This window comes from Haliaeetus albicilla, chromosome 2, assembly GCF_947461875.1.
Source record: "Haliaeetus albicilla chromosome 2, bHalAlb1.1, whole genome shotgun sequence".
Lineage (NCBI taxonomy): Eukaryota > Metazoa > Chordata > Aves > Accipitriformes > Accipitridae > Haliaeetus > Haliaeetus albicilla.
This window is the reverse complement of record NC_091484.1, coordinates 25,926,489-25,944,619: the sequence shown is the minus strand read 5'-3', so window position 1 is coordinate 25,944,619 and position 18,131 is coordinate 25,926,489. Positions and strand designations below refer to the sequence as shown.

The 18,131-nt window shown below is 42.4% G+C and overlaps 1 protein-coding gene across 5 annotated transcripts; it reads left to right on the top strand.

Moving 5' to 3' along the window:
• The first annotated feature begins 82 nt into the window (after positions 1-82).
• Positions 83-17,104, top strand: CDV3 (CDV3 homolog). 5 transcript variants are annotated; one of them, XM_069811439.1, is made up of 6 exons: positions 83-676; positions 2,728-2,807; positions 4,959-5,095; positions 6,150-6,312; positions 7,406-7,455; positions 7,838-13,180. In XM_069811439.1, the coding sequence occupies exons 1-6, from the start codon at positions 431-433 to the stop codon at positions 7,852-7,854; spliced, it is 693 nt and encodes a 230-aa protein (XP_069667540.1). In that variant the 5' UTR covers positions 83-430; the 3' UTR covers positions 7,855-13,180. The 5 variants fall into 5 exon arrangements, 4 of the variants coding, with proteins under 4 accessions (XP_069667540.1, XP_069667531.1, XP_069667551.1 ...); XR_011329520.1 differs by lacking the exons at positions 7,406-7,455; positions 7,838-13,180 and adding exons at positions 14,366-15,036; positions 16,534-17,104 and having other exon boundaries at positions 91-676; XM_069811430.1 differs by having other exon boundaries at positions 85-676; positions 7,406-13,180.
• Positions 17,105-18,131: the final 1,027 nt, after the last annotated feature.

Here is an 18,131-nt window from a genome sequence, read left to right as displayed (position 1 = left end):
GTCGCGCATTCTCACGCCGCGACGTCAGGCGACTTGCCCCTAGAGACTTCTGACTGGCCGGCAGGCACTTCCTTCCCGGCCGCTCATTGGCTGGGGCGCCGGGGCGCATGCGCGGGAGGGATCGGAAGGCTCCGCCCCCTCCCTCCTCAGCCCGGCCCCGCGGCGGGCCGCCTACCCTCCCTCTCTCCCTCCCTCCTCTCTTTCGGGCCGTGTCAGGCGGCGGCCGCCAGCGTGGGGCGCGGAGGCCTCCTCCCGCCGGGCGTGTCGGGCCCGGCCAGCCGCAGCCGTTAGCGGCCGCGCTCGCTGCCCTCTGCGAGGGGCGGCAGGCAGCGGGAGGCCGCGCCGCCGCGGCGCGGGGCTCACCTGTTGGCCCGGGACGCCCCCCAGCCCCCCCCCCTCCTACTTCGCCCCGCCGTTGGGAGCGGCCGCCATGGCGGAGACCGAGGAGAGGAGCCTCGACGACTTCTTCGCCAAGCGGGACAAGAAGAAGCGGAAGGAGAAGAGCAGCCGAGGGGCCGCCGCCGCCGCCTCCTCCTCCTCCTCCTCCAGCGCCTCCAACCCCGCTTCGAACGCCGCGGGGGCGGCCGCGGCGGCGGCCGGAGGAACCCGCCCGGCTGAGGGCAGCGGTTCCGGGGCCGCCTCTTCCAACGCCGGCTCCGCCAAGACGGCGACCAAGGTGCGGCCGGTACGGGGTCGGGGCGGGGGCGAGGGGGAGCGGGCCCGCTCCGGCGGGGCGGGGGGAGGGTCACGGCTTCCTCCGCCGGCCCGGGCGGCGCCTTCCTGCCGGCAGGGGGCGCCCCGCGCCGGCCCGCGGGAGCGGCGCCGCCCCCCCCTCCCCCGGCCATGCGGACGGCCGCGGCCCGCAGCCGGCGGGCGGGCGGGCGCTGCCGCTGGGCGGGAAGGGCGGGCGGGCTCCGGGCCGGGCGGACTTCGCACCCGCCCCGCCCCGCCCCGGCCTCTGCTCGGAAGGCGGCTCGAACCCGCGTGGAGGGCGCGGGGTGGGGGGTCGGCGAGAGCGGTGCCGGTTCCCGGTCTGCGGCTTCGGTTCTGCCCAGCTCTCCCTGGTTTGCGGGTGTTGGCGCAGGGCAGCGGCCGGAGGCGGGGAGGTGGCCTCCGTCGGCCACCTGGGTTTGTGGCGTGTGGCCTGCGGACCTTGGCGGTGAGGTCCCCTGGCTCTGCAGGCGAAGCACGCCGAGCTCTTTGCCTTCCTGCCAGGAAGGGGTTTTACTGCCAGCAGTTTTCTTGTACCGTATTACAGTGAAACGATGAGAGTGCGAGAGAAGCTTAAGTGCTCGTAGTTGAGTTGGTGCCTTACAGCTGGCCGTGAGCTGTAGATTTTTAAAACGAATTTTAAGAAATGCTCTGCTGTTTCCTGATGGCGTTTAACTTGGGGAGCTTGACACCTGCAGTAGCTTTCTAAGTAGTCCAAGGTCAGTAGTAACCTTTCAGCTGCTCTTCTGCTCAGTTGCGTCTGATTTTGACAGAAGCTTGCGCTTGGATTAGAAATAAAGATCGTTAAATGTGAAAGGTACATTAGTTTGGAAACTGTGATGTTTCCATGGAGATGGGAATATAAGAAATCTCAAAACATTTTAGAGCTGTAGACTCACGCTCTTCCAAAAGACTGAATCTTCAGCATATGGTGCAGTAACATGAGGTCACTTTCTACTTTTGCCGTTGCTTTAAAGCAGGTCAAAAACTTCCTGCTAGAGGTTGATAACGTAGAAGATCCTAGGACAGGGCTCCTACAAGAAGCTGTGTTCCTAGCTGTTCAGCAGAAAGGGGGCTATACCGTCGGCAGAGCTTGCTTGCATGGTCTTTGTATTTAAAGCAATTTAACTGCATTTCACGTAGGGTGTAGGAATTATGTAAACTACTAATTAGACTGTGTGTGTCTTAAAGCTGCGAGTAGGAACATGGGAGGACTGCTTCTCTGTTCTGCTCCATTTCTGGCCTACCTTAATAAGCCCAGAATCTGCTGATTACACCGTAGGACAGCTCCACTTAGGTGGGTCCCTCTTTCCCCAAACACGTGATCAAACTCCCCTCTTAAAACCTTAAAGCGATGCTCTCCAAAGACTAGTATTCTGCTATTTTTGTGTACTAAGATTGCTGTGGTTTTGAAGCTGACCTTTTCACTATTACAAAAACATTATTAAGAAAATGAGAAAGGCTGTAAATGTGGTTGTGAATGTGGAAGAGTCAAATGTACCAATATTAATCTTTGTCATAAATGCTCTAAGCTATTCCAAATGTTCTTTACTGTTTGGCTCTTGATATAGGTGATGAAAAAGCAAATCTAAAGCTTCATGTGCATTCAAGCTGTCATAAAAGCTTACTGTTAGGAAAAGGGAGAGGTCTTGCCCTTGTATATGCCTGGTCTTGATTGCATGGTCTTGTTCCCTACTTTGTGTTGTCCCTTGGCTTCCCGCTGGATTTTTACTGTGATGATGCGGTTTTCTTTCACTTGAATGACTTTTTTGCCTGGGCATTTCTTAGCTGTTCTAGTGAGTTAAAGTCAGCTCACAAGTGCATCCTAGATGACATACAGTAAGTTAGGGGAGGAGGGAGTGGAATCCTTTCCCCTCTTGGCATTGGTGCACATGGATCAGTTTCCTATGGAACTGTACCTTCACTCTTAGTTTTCTTTGTATTATCTTAGTTACATTCTTCTTTTCTGTCTTCAGTGTAAAGACAGTAACAGCTTATATTTTTCTTCTCTTACAGGAAGAGGATGATTGGAAGGAGTTTGAGCAAAAGGAAGAAATTGATTATAGTGGTCTTAGAGTTCAGTCCATGCAAATAAGGTACTACTATTTTTCTTTTTCTCTCCAGTATAACCATTACCTATGTTTAAAAACTACGTTCTTTCTTCAGAATGCCTTCATGGAGTCCAGTTAAACAGAGGTTTGATGTGTTGCTGCCGATGTTCTCTTTATTTTCTAAACCTCTGTTAATATTCTAGGTCTGTCTGTTTTGGTTGGGTCTCAGATTTTTATTACAAATGCCTAACATTACCCTCCATAAAGATAGTAAAGTTGGAATTCCTCAGAGAGGAGTGCAGCATAGTAACTCTCACTGAATCATTTGACCCCTGAAAGGGTATCTGACTCAGTTTATTAAGCATTATTCAGCATCTCAGTTTGGGGAGTGAATTCCTGAACCATTGCATTTTTATTTCAAAAAAACCCCAAAATATAGTTGTTAAAATTAGTATCCCATGACGAGATCCCACAGGACTGTGTTTGTAAGTCTCATCCAAGATTCTTTGTTTGCTTTTTCATTAAATTGTTCCTGTAGTCTGGTCCAAAGTAAGTCTACTTAAGTCTATCCTGGTTAAGAAAACCGTTTCATCAGAACCTTAGTCTTAGACTGTCACATAATCCTCGTTGTCCAGGTACTGATGATGTTCAGAATAATGCCATCTTAAAATAATCTTACCTGTAACCAGTGCAGTAGATGCTTTCTTCTGCTAAATGTTTGAGCAGGTCTTATGCATTCTTTGATTTTTTTTTTTAACACCCCACCCCGCCCCCCCCCCACCCCCCCCCCCCCCAGTTAGTTAACTTCAGTTAACTGGTTCTTTTAGGTCGTTTACATGTATTTGGTCCACAGCCTCTCTGTACCATTGAAGTGTTGCAGCAGATCATCACATGTATGAATGGACAAGTAACAAGTGGGCTGCTGCTTCACTGACTGCTAGTACTGTTTGATTGGAAAGCGAGTACTTTGGTTTTCCAGACAAAGGCTGGCATTCTGAATGCTTTTGATGCTGTGGCAGATTTTCAGGCATGTGGAAGTTTCTGACACAGGATTTTGTAACCGCACAGTTAGTGGATTCAAGGGGAGAGTGGAGAAGTAAATGGAAGAAAAACCCACTGGAGGTTATAAGTTACCCAGCTCTGGAGATCTCTTTGCTGAAAATAAGACACAGAGTATCGAGTGGGGGTGGGATGTTATGTATACTTACTCTGTTCTAGCCAGTCTGTAGGCATCTGCTTCTGACTGTAGTTTAAAATAGGATAGTGATGTATTTAGGCCCTTGGTCCGGCTTACTATGATTGTTACTGTATTTGGATGAACAGTGAAAGGCTGTTTAATTTTCAGAAATGATAGGTATTTTTAACTGTTCTCTAATTATTACTTATACAGAAAGCTTATCTGATTATGATTAGTAGAATTTGGTGTATTATAAACTTCTGTATTCACACTTTGCTGCTGCTGTTCAGATCAGTGTCTTGGGTTTTTCAACAGCCTCACTCTCCATGTATGTCCCATTATACCACACTGCTTTCTGTAATAGCTTTGTCTAGCAAATTATTTTGAGTCTCCGACTATTTCTGTGCAAAATCAAATAGTCTAAATAAAATACAGTCAGGCTTTTGCATAGGATTTGTCTTTTAAAAATGGCATATTTTTCTGTCTGTATTTTTTGATTGCCTCCTTAAAGAAAAAAAATCTGAGTTGGTTTGTAGGTGATATTTGTATGGGTAATATAGGAGTGTTTCTCAGGTGGTTGTGGTTATAGGGAAAGGGAGCTCAGGACTTGCTTTCTGTCACTACTTCTCCACAGTTTCTTCCTCTTGACTAAAGCAGTTTATGGAAGCTGGACTTGTAGTGCTTTCCTGCTTTATCTTCTCATCACTTCCAAATGCATGACTCTCTTAGTATGAGAAAAGTCTTTAAGCTCAAAATAAGAAATCAATTTATTTCACTTAGTACAGTTTGAATTTGTCTTTTTTAAGAACTTTTTTCCTCAGTTGCCAAGTTGTGTAGCAGTGTGCCAAAAATTGTTCAGGTGGAAGTACTAATACAGTGGTTACAGGACTAATGTAGCCTGGTTAAATCTAGTATCTTCAGCACAGCAGCCGTGAAGTCTTGGCTATGGCAATTGTGTAATCTCTGGCAAGTCTTAAACCTCTGTTTGTAAAATGCTGCTTACTGTTTCTCTTTTATAGTGAAAAAGAAGATGATGAAAGTGAAAAAAGAGAAGAACCTGGTGACAACTGGGAGGAGACTGGTGGTGGTGTAGACAGATCATCTGGTCCTTGGAACAAGTCAGCTCCTGCACCAGCACCTGTTGTTGAACCAATTGGTAAATTTAACTCGAGTTGTTTTTTTCCGATCAGAAGTGTATCAGGTTGAATTAAGCTGCTCAGAGGGTAGAGCTTAAGGAGCAGTTCCTGTTCAGGCACCTTATAACATACTAATGGCTTGTTTGGCCTACTAGCAAATGAGGAAATTTTCCCGTGAAGGCATCTGAGGAACTGAATTGATAGTACTGTCAGATTCTTTAAATAAACATGAACGGAGGGATTTTTATTTCTGACTTCAAAAGGGGGTGGGGGAGCATTCCATCTTTGAAGGAGATCCCTCTACTTTGCAACCTGCAAAATACCTGTTGGAAGCATTTCTGCTGATCTAAAAATATTGCTTTGACAATTAAGTGGATGTTTAACCAATATTTGATGTCTGATATGGCAGTTCTTGAGAAGGATTCCATGGTTAGTAGTATGCTTTTCAGATCAGTTCTCTGGTACAGAGAACATGACATTGCAAAATTGATTCTTGAACTGGGATAGGACTTCAGTTTTGATTAAATACAGTTTATTAGTGTCAGTGGAGATAAACTACTTAGCTGTGATCTGAGTTCAGACTATTCTCTTCCATTGAGAAATTCATTGAAGAGCGGCCTGCTGTGTGTTTTCTTGTTTGTATAGGCAAGGAGGTAGAGTTAATCAGTGTTATTTCATTGTAGATTGTTACCTTAAATACGAACTATTTGGATATTCTCTTCTGTATTTGGAGAGGTGCTTTAAATAAGATTTGGCAAATACATAATTATGTGTTTAAATCTCTAGTTTTAAATGTAAGCTGCTAATAAATTGTAAATAAGGGACGTGAAGTCCTCATCAGTGGTTTTGATTTCCTGAACTTTGTAAGGCAGTATACTGGAGCCACATTTTAATTTGACTACTAAGTATATGTTAAATTACATAACACCTGATTTCCTGCCTTGTCTAAAAGATTTGCTTCCAGCACTTTAAAAGGTGCAAAACATACTTGTAAGATTCTTTTTTTATTTGTGGGTTTTTTTCAGATATGAATGCAAACTTACTCTCTCGTCTAAATTTTGTTCTTATAACTAGTTACAGAAACCCCAGAACCAGTTCAGACTGGTGGTGTATACAGGCCGCCTGGTGCCAGGGAGGGTGGCAGGCCACGGAGAGCACAGCAAGGACCACCAGAAATCTATAGTGATACGCAGTTTCCATCACTGCAGTCCACCGCCAAGCTTGTAGACAGTCGAAAGTAAGTACATTCCATTAAGTCCCTATTTTAACTGCCTTCTCCAAGTTCTTACTTTGTTTTAGGGCTTAAGCCTGAATCTTTCCACAGAGGAAGGAAATAACTAAGAAATTATTCTTTTTGGCAAAGAGATATGAGAGAGGTCTTAGCTGTATTTTCCAACTCTCGGAAGGGCTTCCCGTGAAATAATTTTCATATCCCAGTGAGATAGCCAAGCAAGACTGCCAGTTACCTTATCGCTGACTTGCTGAAGGATTTCCCTGAAGCAGAGTATTTCTGTGCTTGATAGCATCTGGTTCCCTGAGATACTAGCCATGGTGAGGCTCTGTGTTACTACCGTCAGGAGGCATGAGTAGGATGTCTTGAGCACACTGCCTTCTCACTAAAGGTGCGACAGTAACTTCAATGGAGGAACGGGGTTTAATACAAGTATAAATCAATAAACTTGCTGTGTGAGCTGTGGTTTACAATGAGCCCCCCCAATTTTGCTGAAGTGTTTTGTGTTTTGGGGTGCTGAAGACTTGAGTTTCATCCTGCTTTTGAGTCCTGATCTCCCCATAACCTCATTCCCTACAGAAGAGATAGCTAGGCCAATACCTAATTCACTTGGGGTTTGGGGTTTTTTGATTGTTTGTTTTTTCTGATTGCTGTGTTACTGACTAATACAGCCAAGCAGAAGCTTTGTTTCTTTTTTTTGTGTGTGTGGCTTTGTCTGCTTGGCAAATGAGATATGCTGTCATTGATGCTTTAGGGTTTGAATGGTGCAAATTGAGCTAAGATGAAACTCTGAGCATTCTAGAAATGGACTTCTGCTTTCTAAAACCTGTTTTTCATAAATGTGCTTAAATTTACTTTTAAGAATGCTAATACTGAAATTTAGAATGTAATCTGAATTGTACTGGATGATGAGCTTGACTCTGGAGATAAGGTTTTTACAAGATTTGCTTTGGGAATGTTTGGTTGTTCTGTTAAAACTCTGGACCTTAGTGTTCTGTGTTCATAATGCTTTTGTTGGGATGGGTTGGAAATCGACTAGAAATTCACAACTCACAAGCTAGTGATAAGATATTTACTGATTACATTTATTTTCCCTTAGGGATAAAGAAATGGAGAAGAGCTTTGAAGTAGTAAAACACAAAACTAGAGGTAGGGATGAGGTCTCAAAAAACCAGGCACTTAAACTTCAGCTAGACAACCAGTATGCTGTGCTTGGGGATCAGTAGAGCTGCATACACAGTACAATTAAGGAATGCTTTTTTGGTAACCCTTCTACTAAGGTAACTAAACTACAGCTAACGGCTATGATGAACATGCCACCTTATTTCTGCTGGATCTACTGCAGCAAGTGCAGACTACTTTGGCGTAAGTGATTGGTTCTCCTGCACTATGGAAGCATAATATGTTACAACCTCTCCATTGGATGTGGGGCAAATTAATGTAAATGATTGAACAAGAGTCATCAGTGTTCTTTAATTGCTCAGAAAGATACCTGCAGCCAGTGGTCATTTCAAAATCTTTTTATGTTCAGATACTGAGCCTTCGTAAAGGTTGACTACCTCAGACTTGCTGCACTCATTGTGGACACCATGTGGATCACAACTTCTGGAAGAGAAGGTTACAGCTGTTTTAGTGGCCACCTGAAACTTGAAACCAGCTCTACTGGATTCCTGTCAGAAATCCTGCAGAAGTCAGCCATTTGGTTCCAATTTGCTATAACAAAGATTTAAGTGACCTTAATGACAAACCTGTTCTGTTCCCCTTCTGAGGAATCCTGTCGTGTAGCCATAGCCTGCTAGAGACTTCTGGAGCGTACCATACCACTCATACTATCCAAGTATAACAGAGCTGTAGTTTGTTTACCTTTTTAGATAGCTGTACTGAAGTAACTGCAAAACAAATTAAAACTCATTCAGTATCAGATTTGAGGAATGATGGGTTTGAATGGTCTGTTTGTGTTAGCCATTTTCACAGTTGTCTGTTTAAGCTTTTTTTTTTTCTATTCTCCACAAAAAAAACCACCTGCCTTGTTTCTGGTATCAAATTGCAGTATATTTAAATAATGATGAGATGTTGTAGTGAAATAGGGTTTATTTTGGTTTTCGTCATGAGGTTTGTCTTTTTCACCCTAAAGCACTAAGACTGACAAGTTTTGATTTGACACAGAGGAATCCAGACTCCAACTACAGTCTTCAGAAATTGTTAAAAAAGAGATATGTGGCAGTAGTGATACTAGATAAAAATTTCTCCTCTATTAAAAAGTTATTTGCTTGTTGAAGAGTAATGGTTACTTGATAACTAAAATAACAGTATGCAGAGGGATAACTAGAGCTGGAAAGCCTTATTTGTTTGGCTACTTCTGTGAAGCATGCAGGCTTTTTGAGGCAGAAATTCTCTAACTAAAACACATAAATGGTCTTTATTCAAAGTCAGGAAGTTTAGTGATAATGGAGGGCAGTGACTTCTTTAAGTTGTCATCTCTGACTTAATTTAGTGGCAGTAGGCAAAATGGCACTGATACACTAAGAATATAGGACATTGCCTGTAACTCTGATTTGATGAACAAAACCTGTCAAGTACCAAAAGTGTCCTGCTGTAACTGTTTTTGTCTTCTCTGAATTGTTACACCAGAAGCAAAATGAAATATGATAGTGGTGTGCTCCAGTGTTGAGGTTTCTCAGAGTAAATGCCAAAAAATAGACCCAATATCTATAAGAGTTGCCAATGGCAAGAAAAACAAGGGAACAAAACAAAACTTGCTTATGTGTGTGGGAGTAGTGTGTATGTGCAGAAGGTGAGGGTAGTGCAGGAATTGCCTGGTTGGGTTCCCTTTGACTAACTGCTGACTCGCTTTAAATCTACTTCTCTGAGGCCAATGGGAATTTTGCTGTTGACTTCAGTGGGGCTGGGGTCTCACCTGGTTCTTTTGTGCACAGACTAGAACTGGCCTTGCCCTTGCAGAGTTAACTGTCTCTAAAACTTCTGCTAGAAGCTGCTATTAAAGAGAGGGCTCATGAGACTATTCTTAAAATTGGAGACTTCATTTGGAAACAAAACCCCACTGAAAGACTGATACCAATACCTTGGACTCTGAGCCATGTATCTTCCTTGAAAATAACATTTTTTGCCAGCAAAACTGTTGATTTGTCACTAAAGATTTCTGTGGAATTCATGGTAAATGGACATGTCACTTGATGCCGTAGAAACATGAAGTCTTAAAACACTTTTCCTGATGCTCTAAAGTGATTGAGATCACCAATGCACATGAATCAAGTTTTACTCTACTGTATGAAGGGTAGATGAGACTGTCCATTGTACCATCTTTATTTGAGGTTTTGGGCATGAATTCTGGCAGTTCAAGAAAACCCTGTAACAGTTTCAAATCGAATAAAATGGAAATATACATGGATTCTGGAGTCTAATTAATCTTTACCTTTAGTTCTAGCTTATGACTGTACAACAGCTAAGGAAACATAGAGCATTTGGATCTCTTAAGGGACAGGCTGTGGAGTGGGTAGTCAGCCTTATGGTCAGGTAGGCTCTGTTTGAGAGCTTACAGCAGTGCATATGAGTATGACTTTTATTTGTACATAGAAGTTTAGTTTGCTACCTGTCAGAGTGTCTTCTTACTCCCACCATCTAGGACTGGTTTGAGATTGTGAATTAAGTATGAATGAAGCTTTGATTTGCTTTTCACTTGGAAGTAGCTCTGCTAAATTAAAGAATGAAAAAAAAAAAAACCCCAAAAACAAAAAAGCCCCTCTGGATGGTTACTGTCACTGGAGTCCATCAGCTACTGATAACTAGAGGTGTTATTTTGGGGGCTTTTCTTAAGCATATCATTCCAGGTTCTTTCTGGCAGCATAAAGGAAAAAAATCAGAAATGCAGCAGTTTCCATAGTACAGAATGTTAAGCTAATTTAAAGTGTTTCTAGTGTTAAATACTGCTGCCAGCAACTATCAAAATGCCAGTTGTCAGTATCTTCCTTGTAACAATTAATTGTTCTGCATGCCTGAAACTTTCAAAGTCAGTCCTCTGTGGAAGCTCAGTATGCTTTTGAGACTCTGAAGTCCAACTCCATCTGGTTTGTTATTGCATTCATTCCAGGCATGCTAAGAATGTCCACTTCATTCCTTCAAAATCCTTGTTGAAGCCTCATTCCATAAATGAAGGATTGTCAGTTGTAGAAACAAGATTCTTGGTACCAGCCAGTGAAATGCAGTTGTGTGCTGCTTCAGGAACTTCCTAACCTAGCCTGTAATATGCTTTTATGGTGGTTAGTTATTAATTTTGAATTTAAAGGTTCCATTTTACTGTCTCTGGCTTAAAATAAAAACACAGCCATATAGTAGAACATTTAAATGTCTAGTACTTACTGGGGAAGGAACAACTTGGATTTGTGGTTCTTGGTGATACAGTCTGCATTTAAGGAATGTTAAAATGCCAAAACTTAGATATTTTAATAAAGTTGGACTTCCCAAGTGCCCACTGTAGGAATCTGGCATCTGTATTTACTTGAGCTCTGATAATAAATGTAAGAGAGGACTAGGTTTGCTCACACCCCACTCCCACCCTCCCTCCCAGTTCAGCTTTGCCCTGGTTAATCTTGCTCGGAAATGAAGAGGAATTGACAATTTGAAGTGACGTGTGTCCTGCTACTTCAGTTTTGTCTTTGTAGCTAGCTTTACCAGTCATGTCCAAAGTAACTCTCTTACAAAATTTAGGAATAGATGAATTTTTAATGGTACAAATTGTGTTAGAGACCTGACTCCACAGGGACAAGGGTTTACAGTGCCTGACTGCATCTGGTGGCTCTTGGAAACTCTTTCATCACCACAACATGGCTGAGGCACCTGTGCTGTTTAGGTCAAGTAAACACAATACAAATTTGATAGGGCTGCACATCTTGGAGTTTGCTTATCTGAGCTTTTGCAGTAGTCCTATTCTTTTGTCTTTCTAATTTCAGCTTGGTTGAGCGGTTCTAAACTTGCTTGTGGTTTTCTGTCAAATACCATAACTAAAACAGAGCAGATGATTTTTTTTTTTAGACTAATAGGGCTTCATGTGCTTAAAAGGTGCTTATTTACAAGGTAGTAATATTATTCTTTCTAATATTGACATGGTCAGAGAAATGAATACCTCATATTTTACATGACCAATTTGTATCAGAGGCCCAAGAAGCTAAATTTTACCAAAAACACCTCAAGTACTTAAAAATACGTATGAATAGCCACAATCCAGGTTTTGTTGCCTGACTGTAATTTAGTTCCCAAATTGTCCCCTTCTGTTTTCAGCTTTTAATTTCACAAATTGGTTTTAATGGTAAATAGGGGCTTTATTTGGGAATACAAGAAAATAAGAACATGCATATTTAAATTTCAGATATATAAATTAGGTGCATACAAAGGGGGAGGAAATCTGACATACATTTCCTGATAAATTCTTCAGAAGTTAAAAAGTCAGCTTGTCTGTATCAGGGTTCACATGAGAACCTGCAAGCTCTAGCAGATAGAAGAAGAAATGACAGCAGAAAACAGAACTGAGGAGTCCAATCCTGATTCACATAAGTCTGTCTACCCTGTATCTAGAGTTTGGCTTCTGAAGCACCAAATGTAGTTCTGTTTGAAGTGAAATAAAACAGAAAGGAAGTTTTGCGTTTTTTTTTTTTAATTAGGGAGAGTGGAAATTACGGGAATAAAACACAGGGGGTATAAGAGAGGGATTAGAAAGGCTGTTTTCTAAATGGTAGTATTAAATGTATAGCCTGAGGTAGGGAGCGGAGTGCGAGTGGCTGGATAGGAGACGTGCTGCGTGGGTCAGTGCTGCTTTCACAAGTGGCAGATCCACCTGACTAAGTGTTTGAAGTTCAGCATTTGGGGAAGGCATCCCTTTAAAGGAAAGAATCGGGAAAACCTGTCCAGAGAAGGTAGAATTTTGCTTTGGTACAAAGCTGTCTAACCGGTTGCCTAAAGACAGAGCTGAGAAGGGACAAATTCCATGATAGTTCAGCAATCTTATTAGGAAATAACTTGTTTCATACTTAAGAAAGCTTTTCACTTCTGCATGATAAAAAGCTGACACACTAATTCAAATGGCTATGAAGACATTTCCTGCTTTGTGAATCATCTTCTAATGGTACGTATGTCATGGGTTTATGTTCAGTTGCTTAGATCATATGTTGATATAGCAAGGTTAATGAAGTTCAATGGGCTGCTTAGCCAGAACGCAAATATTAAAACCGTATCACAGTATTATTAATGAGTCACCAGAAAAAGCAGTGCATCTGGAACACTGGAATGGAAAGTATCATCTAAAACAACTGCGGGCACCGAAGAGAAGCAAGCCCATTTTGTAGCAAGAGCATAGGACCAGCAGAGTGGGGTTTGGCCTTGTTTTTCCACTGAGCTGCTGTGTTAACTTCAAGTAATTTAGGTTCACTTTGCCTCAGTTTCCCCAGCTGTACCAAAAAACCCAACAACCTACCTCACAGGGGTGTTGTGAGGCCAAAGCTGTTTGTTGTCAAGGGCTGGGGCCAAGGGAAGGTGCTAGAGAGGACTAAAAATTTTTATGAAAAGATCTTTATATTAGCTTTCATTACAGTATTTTAATACTACTTTGGGAAAGGCTCATTTCTACAGAATGTAATATGTGTTCTATTGAAGTATTATGTAATTAGACTTATTTTAGTATGTATGGGTAAGGAAAAAGTTCAGGCTGAGCGCTCTAACTGGTATTTCCTCTCTTTAATTACCTGTGCAACCCGAGTGGTATATTAATATGAGGCTTTCTGTTTTTATGTGAAATACATTAAAATCAATATTGCTATATTTTGTAAACCCCATGACTGAAATAAAACCCTGCTCACAGTTGATAGCCATCTCTTATAATGTGGCTGTTTTAAAGTTTGTTTGAATTATGTGAACTAGAAATGTTCACTCCTGAAAGTATGTATTTGTGTCAGGATACTAAGTGGTATTTTCTAGTAGGAATGTAGTTTTCTTCCCCTCTCCACATATAAACACACATTTGTCCTACTCTTTATCCTTTCCCATATTTAAGTTGAAGTAGCATGCAGGTACAGTCAAAACATGGGAGAGAGAGTAATCTTAACTTCAAAACTTTTGAAAATCTGGTAAGAAGGGTGGCTGTGAAGGAAAGAGATGAAAGGAATAAAAGAAAATGAAATAGTTGCCCATGGAGAAGTTTCTGTGAAACAGATAAAGGAAGGAAATGATCAGAAGAGAGAGCTGAGAGGGGGAAGCAGAGGGGTGGGCAGGAGAGGAAGGGATACAGATGCAGTAGAGGTGATTACCCTATTTACTGTTATCTCCCATTTTATCAGTTAACTGTAGCTGAAGGAACAGGAAGAAAATTTTTATGAATATGCCCTTGTTTGCTGTTGCTGGTGATTTCAAGGTTCATCGCTCAGCTTTTACAGGGGGCCCGCAAATAGAAGCAGAGAACATGATGGTGGCATGCCGGCAGACAAGTCAGACCTCTGGCGGGTACTGGACAGAGATGAGGCGCAGCAGCTCTCTTCTCTTACTGACGTTTTTATCATTGCAGCACCTCTAAGAGAGTTGTTAATGTGCATTAGCTGTGACAATTCTCTGTCAGGAAAGATTACTGTTAAATTTCAACGAACTATTGCGGTTGCTTCAGAGGAAATGCTTAACTAGCTGAATAATAAGCATTAAAGAGTAACACGGGGCTTTTTGGAATACTTAGGGTGATGATGATGACGAGTGATATTGAGGTCAACAGATTGGTAGGTGGCTTAAAATGACTTTGAGGTGTGGCCCCTATATGGTGGGGAGGAGAATTACTTTTAAGATGTATATCAACAATTTTCCCCTCCTAACAAATAAACTACCTTGGTCTTACTGTCTTTCCAGCTACAAAGAGCTGCTTCTACTGTTCTCTTATCACTTTCCTCCCTGTATTTTTCTAATATGTCACTTTTTTTAAGGTGCTGCTGAAACAGCAAATGCTCGTTGAGGACCTCTAAGAGAAATACATGCTGTAATATTTTTCCATATTGTTCTGTCTTTAATACAGCCTAACATCTTATTCGCTTTCTTGACTGCAACTACACATTGAGCAGATGTCTTCATCAAGCTGTCCATGGTGATGCCTAGATCGTCCCCTTGAAAGATCACAACTAATTCAGAATCCACCAGAGCATGTATGAGTGGTTTTAAAGCCTTTCCAGTGTTCATTGCCTTGGGTTTATTTTCTGTTGACATTCACTTGCCACTGAATTGCCATGTTTACAGAGTGAGTTGGCTTACCCTGGCAATCGCCATCTTCCCCAGTGCTGACAAACCTGGTGATTCTCTGTGGGCATTGGCTTTTGCCATCCGATATGCCGAAGCCTTCAGTTTCATGTATGTAATTCACTCTTCTTACAGTGATTGGCATGGCATGCTCTTACTAACTATTACTCAATCTGACCTTTTCTGTTCTGGTTTTTTTGTCTCCTATCTTTTGTATTGGATTTTCTTTCTAGCTCAGTTACAGCATTGAAGTCATCGAGTTGTAACTGTCTGTTTTATTTCAAATAATTTGCCTACAGAAAACTGTTAGTTAAAATGTTGTCATAAGCTTCCTTTTTTTAATTAAAATAAATCACTTATACTGTATCTCTTTCAGAGTATGTACAACCATAACAAAATGATTCAAACCATAAAAACAGGCTGATACAAGAGAACAAATGCATTGAGAAACAGGTAAAGCATATGTGAATCTGATCTCCCAGAGCTTAACTTCATTGGTTTCTGTGGAGTTATTTCTGTCACTTGAGATCAGTTTCATTAAAACTTGATTTGAGATCTTCTCACTTGAAGTCTAGATTCAACAGCCAGAATTGAGCGCAAGTGAACAAGCCCAGAGCAAACTTGTTTTCAGTTTCTGGGTTACTCTGCTCTTTGTGGCAGAGATGAAGCAGATGTATTACTTGGTCTCTGACCAGCAACCAGCCACGCTTAGTCTAACGTACCTGTTGTGGTACGTAGCTGGACATGGAAATAGGAGTGCAGGTTTTGAGATGAAGATGAGCGCAGCAACACTGGGGGGGAGGCTTAGTCTTTGTGGTTTGTTTCATCTCTTCACATCTCATCTTGTACTTTAAGGTTAAGTCTTTAAGTGCTGACTGCTTTTACCAGTAATGCTACGTTTATAAATACAAAGGAGGTGGTGTAAGGGAAGACTGAAGCCTGTTGGGGCGTATAGCCTACCACATAAGAGCTGCGTTGTCTATCAGAATATTGTGTCACAGAGAACAGCTGCTTTCCGGGACTAATAGTGATATGTGGTTGAGAAGAATGTACCTTGGATTTTGCATCCAAATAAATGGTATCTGTTAGGTGTTCTATTACAGCAGTTACTAGTATTCTGCCAAAATGAACTGTGGCTGCTGGGGGTTTATGAAGTTGGCAAATTGGAGCTGAGGGTTTTTTGTTACTTCTGAGGGGGCGGGGGGGAATACAGCAGATGCAGCAAGATTGGACAGTTGTTCATACCCTCTCCTGCACATCTGACTCATCTCTGCTGCTACACTCACCAAAGCCCTGTCTTGATGCTGTAAATCCATACTGTGTTACTTACTAACCACCCAGCAACCTTCAGGAGTGAATAGTTCTCTGACTGTGCACTGTGTCTTTAATCTGGGAATTGGGTAAAAGGCAAACTGGTTTTGTAAACTGGCATGACAGTGTTTTCTAGATAATTGGCTCTGCTAATTGCTTTTTCTGCAACTCAAAGTCCAGCAAAAATCTCTTGGTTTGACCTTTCTTCACCCTCTAGAGTATTCCCTTCTTCTTTTGTTCATCTACATTATCATCATGCCAAGGATTTCTAGTCAGGTGCCTGAATTATTCACCACATCTTTAGAAAGCAGCTCTATAAGCAAGAACTGCTGAGTCTTGGTGATGCTGTATTTCTTCAGTCAGCGCTCTAGCATCACAAACATGGCTCCATCTGTTGCAAAATTGCTTAGCAAATAAATGGGATCTCCTTGGAGAATTTAAACCAAGACCCTCAAAAGCTACATGGGAGCCTAATTCCCACAGAATACAGCCAAATGAAGGCAGTAGCATTGGTCACAGTACAACGCGGTTCAGCCATGAAAGTGAGTAGGGTTGCATGACTGGTAACATGCTAGCTCAAACAAAACTCTCTTATCTGGACAGCAGGGTCTAGCCTAAGGCATTTTTATTTTTTTTAAGGAAGAGATGACTGAGTGAATAATAGTAAGAGGACATCTCTGTAAGTGAAAAAACAGGGAACTAAATTTGCTTTTAGCAACATACCAGAATGTCTCGCCACCACACTTAACCTGAAGAAATGAAGATAAAGCCATTTTGAGTGCTTATTGTAGTGCGAAAGAAAGGACAGTGTCTGCCAGGGAAAATGGTTGGCTGGGAGCCCACTGAGCACAGCAGACACTGTTTCAGCAAAGTAGAGTACAATATGATCTACTCCTGAGAATCCCTGTGTGGCCCCCACAGTCAACACAGGAACCTAATGGTGCCTGTATATTTATATAATTGTATGTTTATAGTCATAACCTGAACTATATATATTTTTTTGTCAGTAGATTTTTTTTACCCTGGTTTACCTATCATGGCTTCTGCATATGACAACTTCTAACTGTGCAGTGCACACACCTGTTGTCCTTTTGTCCCATGTTAGAGTAACAGTATCAAACTCTGTAAAGCACTTTTGTGATGTTTCCTGTGAAGAAAGCTGAAGAAAATAAATTTATCTTGACAGCACCAAGTGAATTTATACCTCCAAGTTTGTCTTGCTGTCATTTTGTTCCCCCCGTCTCTTCAGCAACTGCAAGCCATTGCAGCGGCAGTTGGTGTGAGGGACAGCGGCGTGCTGGTTCCATGGGGGGCTGGTGTGTGTCCGATGTTAGCTGCTCCCCTTTTACCCTGCCCCCAGGATTCACAGCAGCTGCAGGAACTGCACAGCTAAGCTTTAAGAAGCCTTGGAGCTAAGTGGGTCAAGGGAGTGGTTTCTTATCTGCAAAGCAAGAATAACCATACTACCCTTCCACAACAGCTTCTTCTGCAGACTGGGAAGAAGAAAAAAAATACAATAAAGTCACAGGACCCTTAAGTCTCACCTACTGACATCCACACCTATTTAAAATGCCTGCAATGCAAAGCAGCATTTTGGAGGTAGAGCAGAGAATTGCCAGGGAAACACAAAGTTAATTCAAAATGCAATTTAAGGTGTTAATGGCAGCGTTATTTACATGGACTTGGAGCATGTCAGAGATGTCCAACATCCACGAATAGCAAAAAGCATCAAGCTGCTAACAATCAAGAAAAGCAAAGCAGGTGGTTAAGACTGTAGTCACTGCAACTCAACATCACAATCTTGCCACAGCCTAAGCCCCATGCCGCCCCTCCCCCCCAATAGGGGCACAGATCTCACTTTTAAAAAAGAATCAAATCCCTCACATTCGTGAGCATCACTCAGTCCTTCCTGACAACTTCTTTAGGTCATCCCACCAGCGTGTCGCAGAGCTCACTGACAAAACTTACCCCGCACTAACACAGGAAACAGAAGCGCAAAGCACAGCCTTGCATGTAAAGGCAAGCTGCCTTCCTCCTCTCTCTCACCTGGAGACCCCCAAGGCTTAGGTCCCTTGTCCCTGCCCCCAGCAGCAAGGGGTTAGTTCTCCCCACCTAGAGCAAGGTTCTCCAGATTGCACAGGGCTTAGATGCTTGTGTCTCCTCCTGTCTTATATCTGCAACTGAAACTGATGCAAAGACTTTCTGTAGAACTGAATTCTATAGAAGAATTCAGCAAC

Bases quoted from the DNA above. Each gene is read 5' to 3' on its own strand.
- CDV3 (XM_069811430.1), top strand. From the start codon at position 431: ATGGCGGAGACCGAGGAGAGGAGCCTCGACGACTTCTTCGCCAAGCGG. The intron at 2,808-4,958 runs GTACTACTATTT...TCTCTTTTATAG, and splicing joins GTTCAGTCCATGCAAATAAG to TGAAAAAGAAGATGATGAAA. The intron at 5,096-6,149 runs GTAAATTTAACT...TCTTATAACTAG, and splicing joins ACCTGTTGTTGAACCAATTG to TTACAGAAACCCCAGAACCA.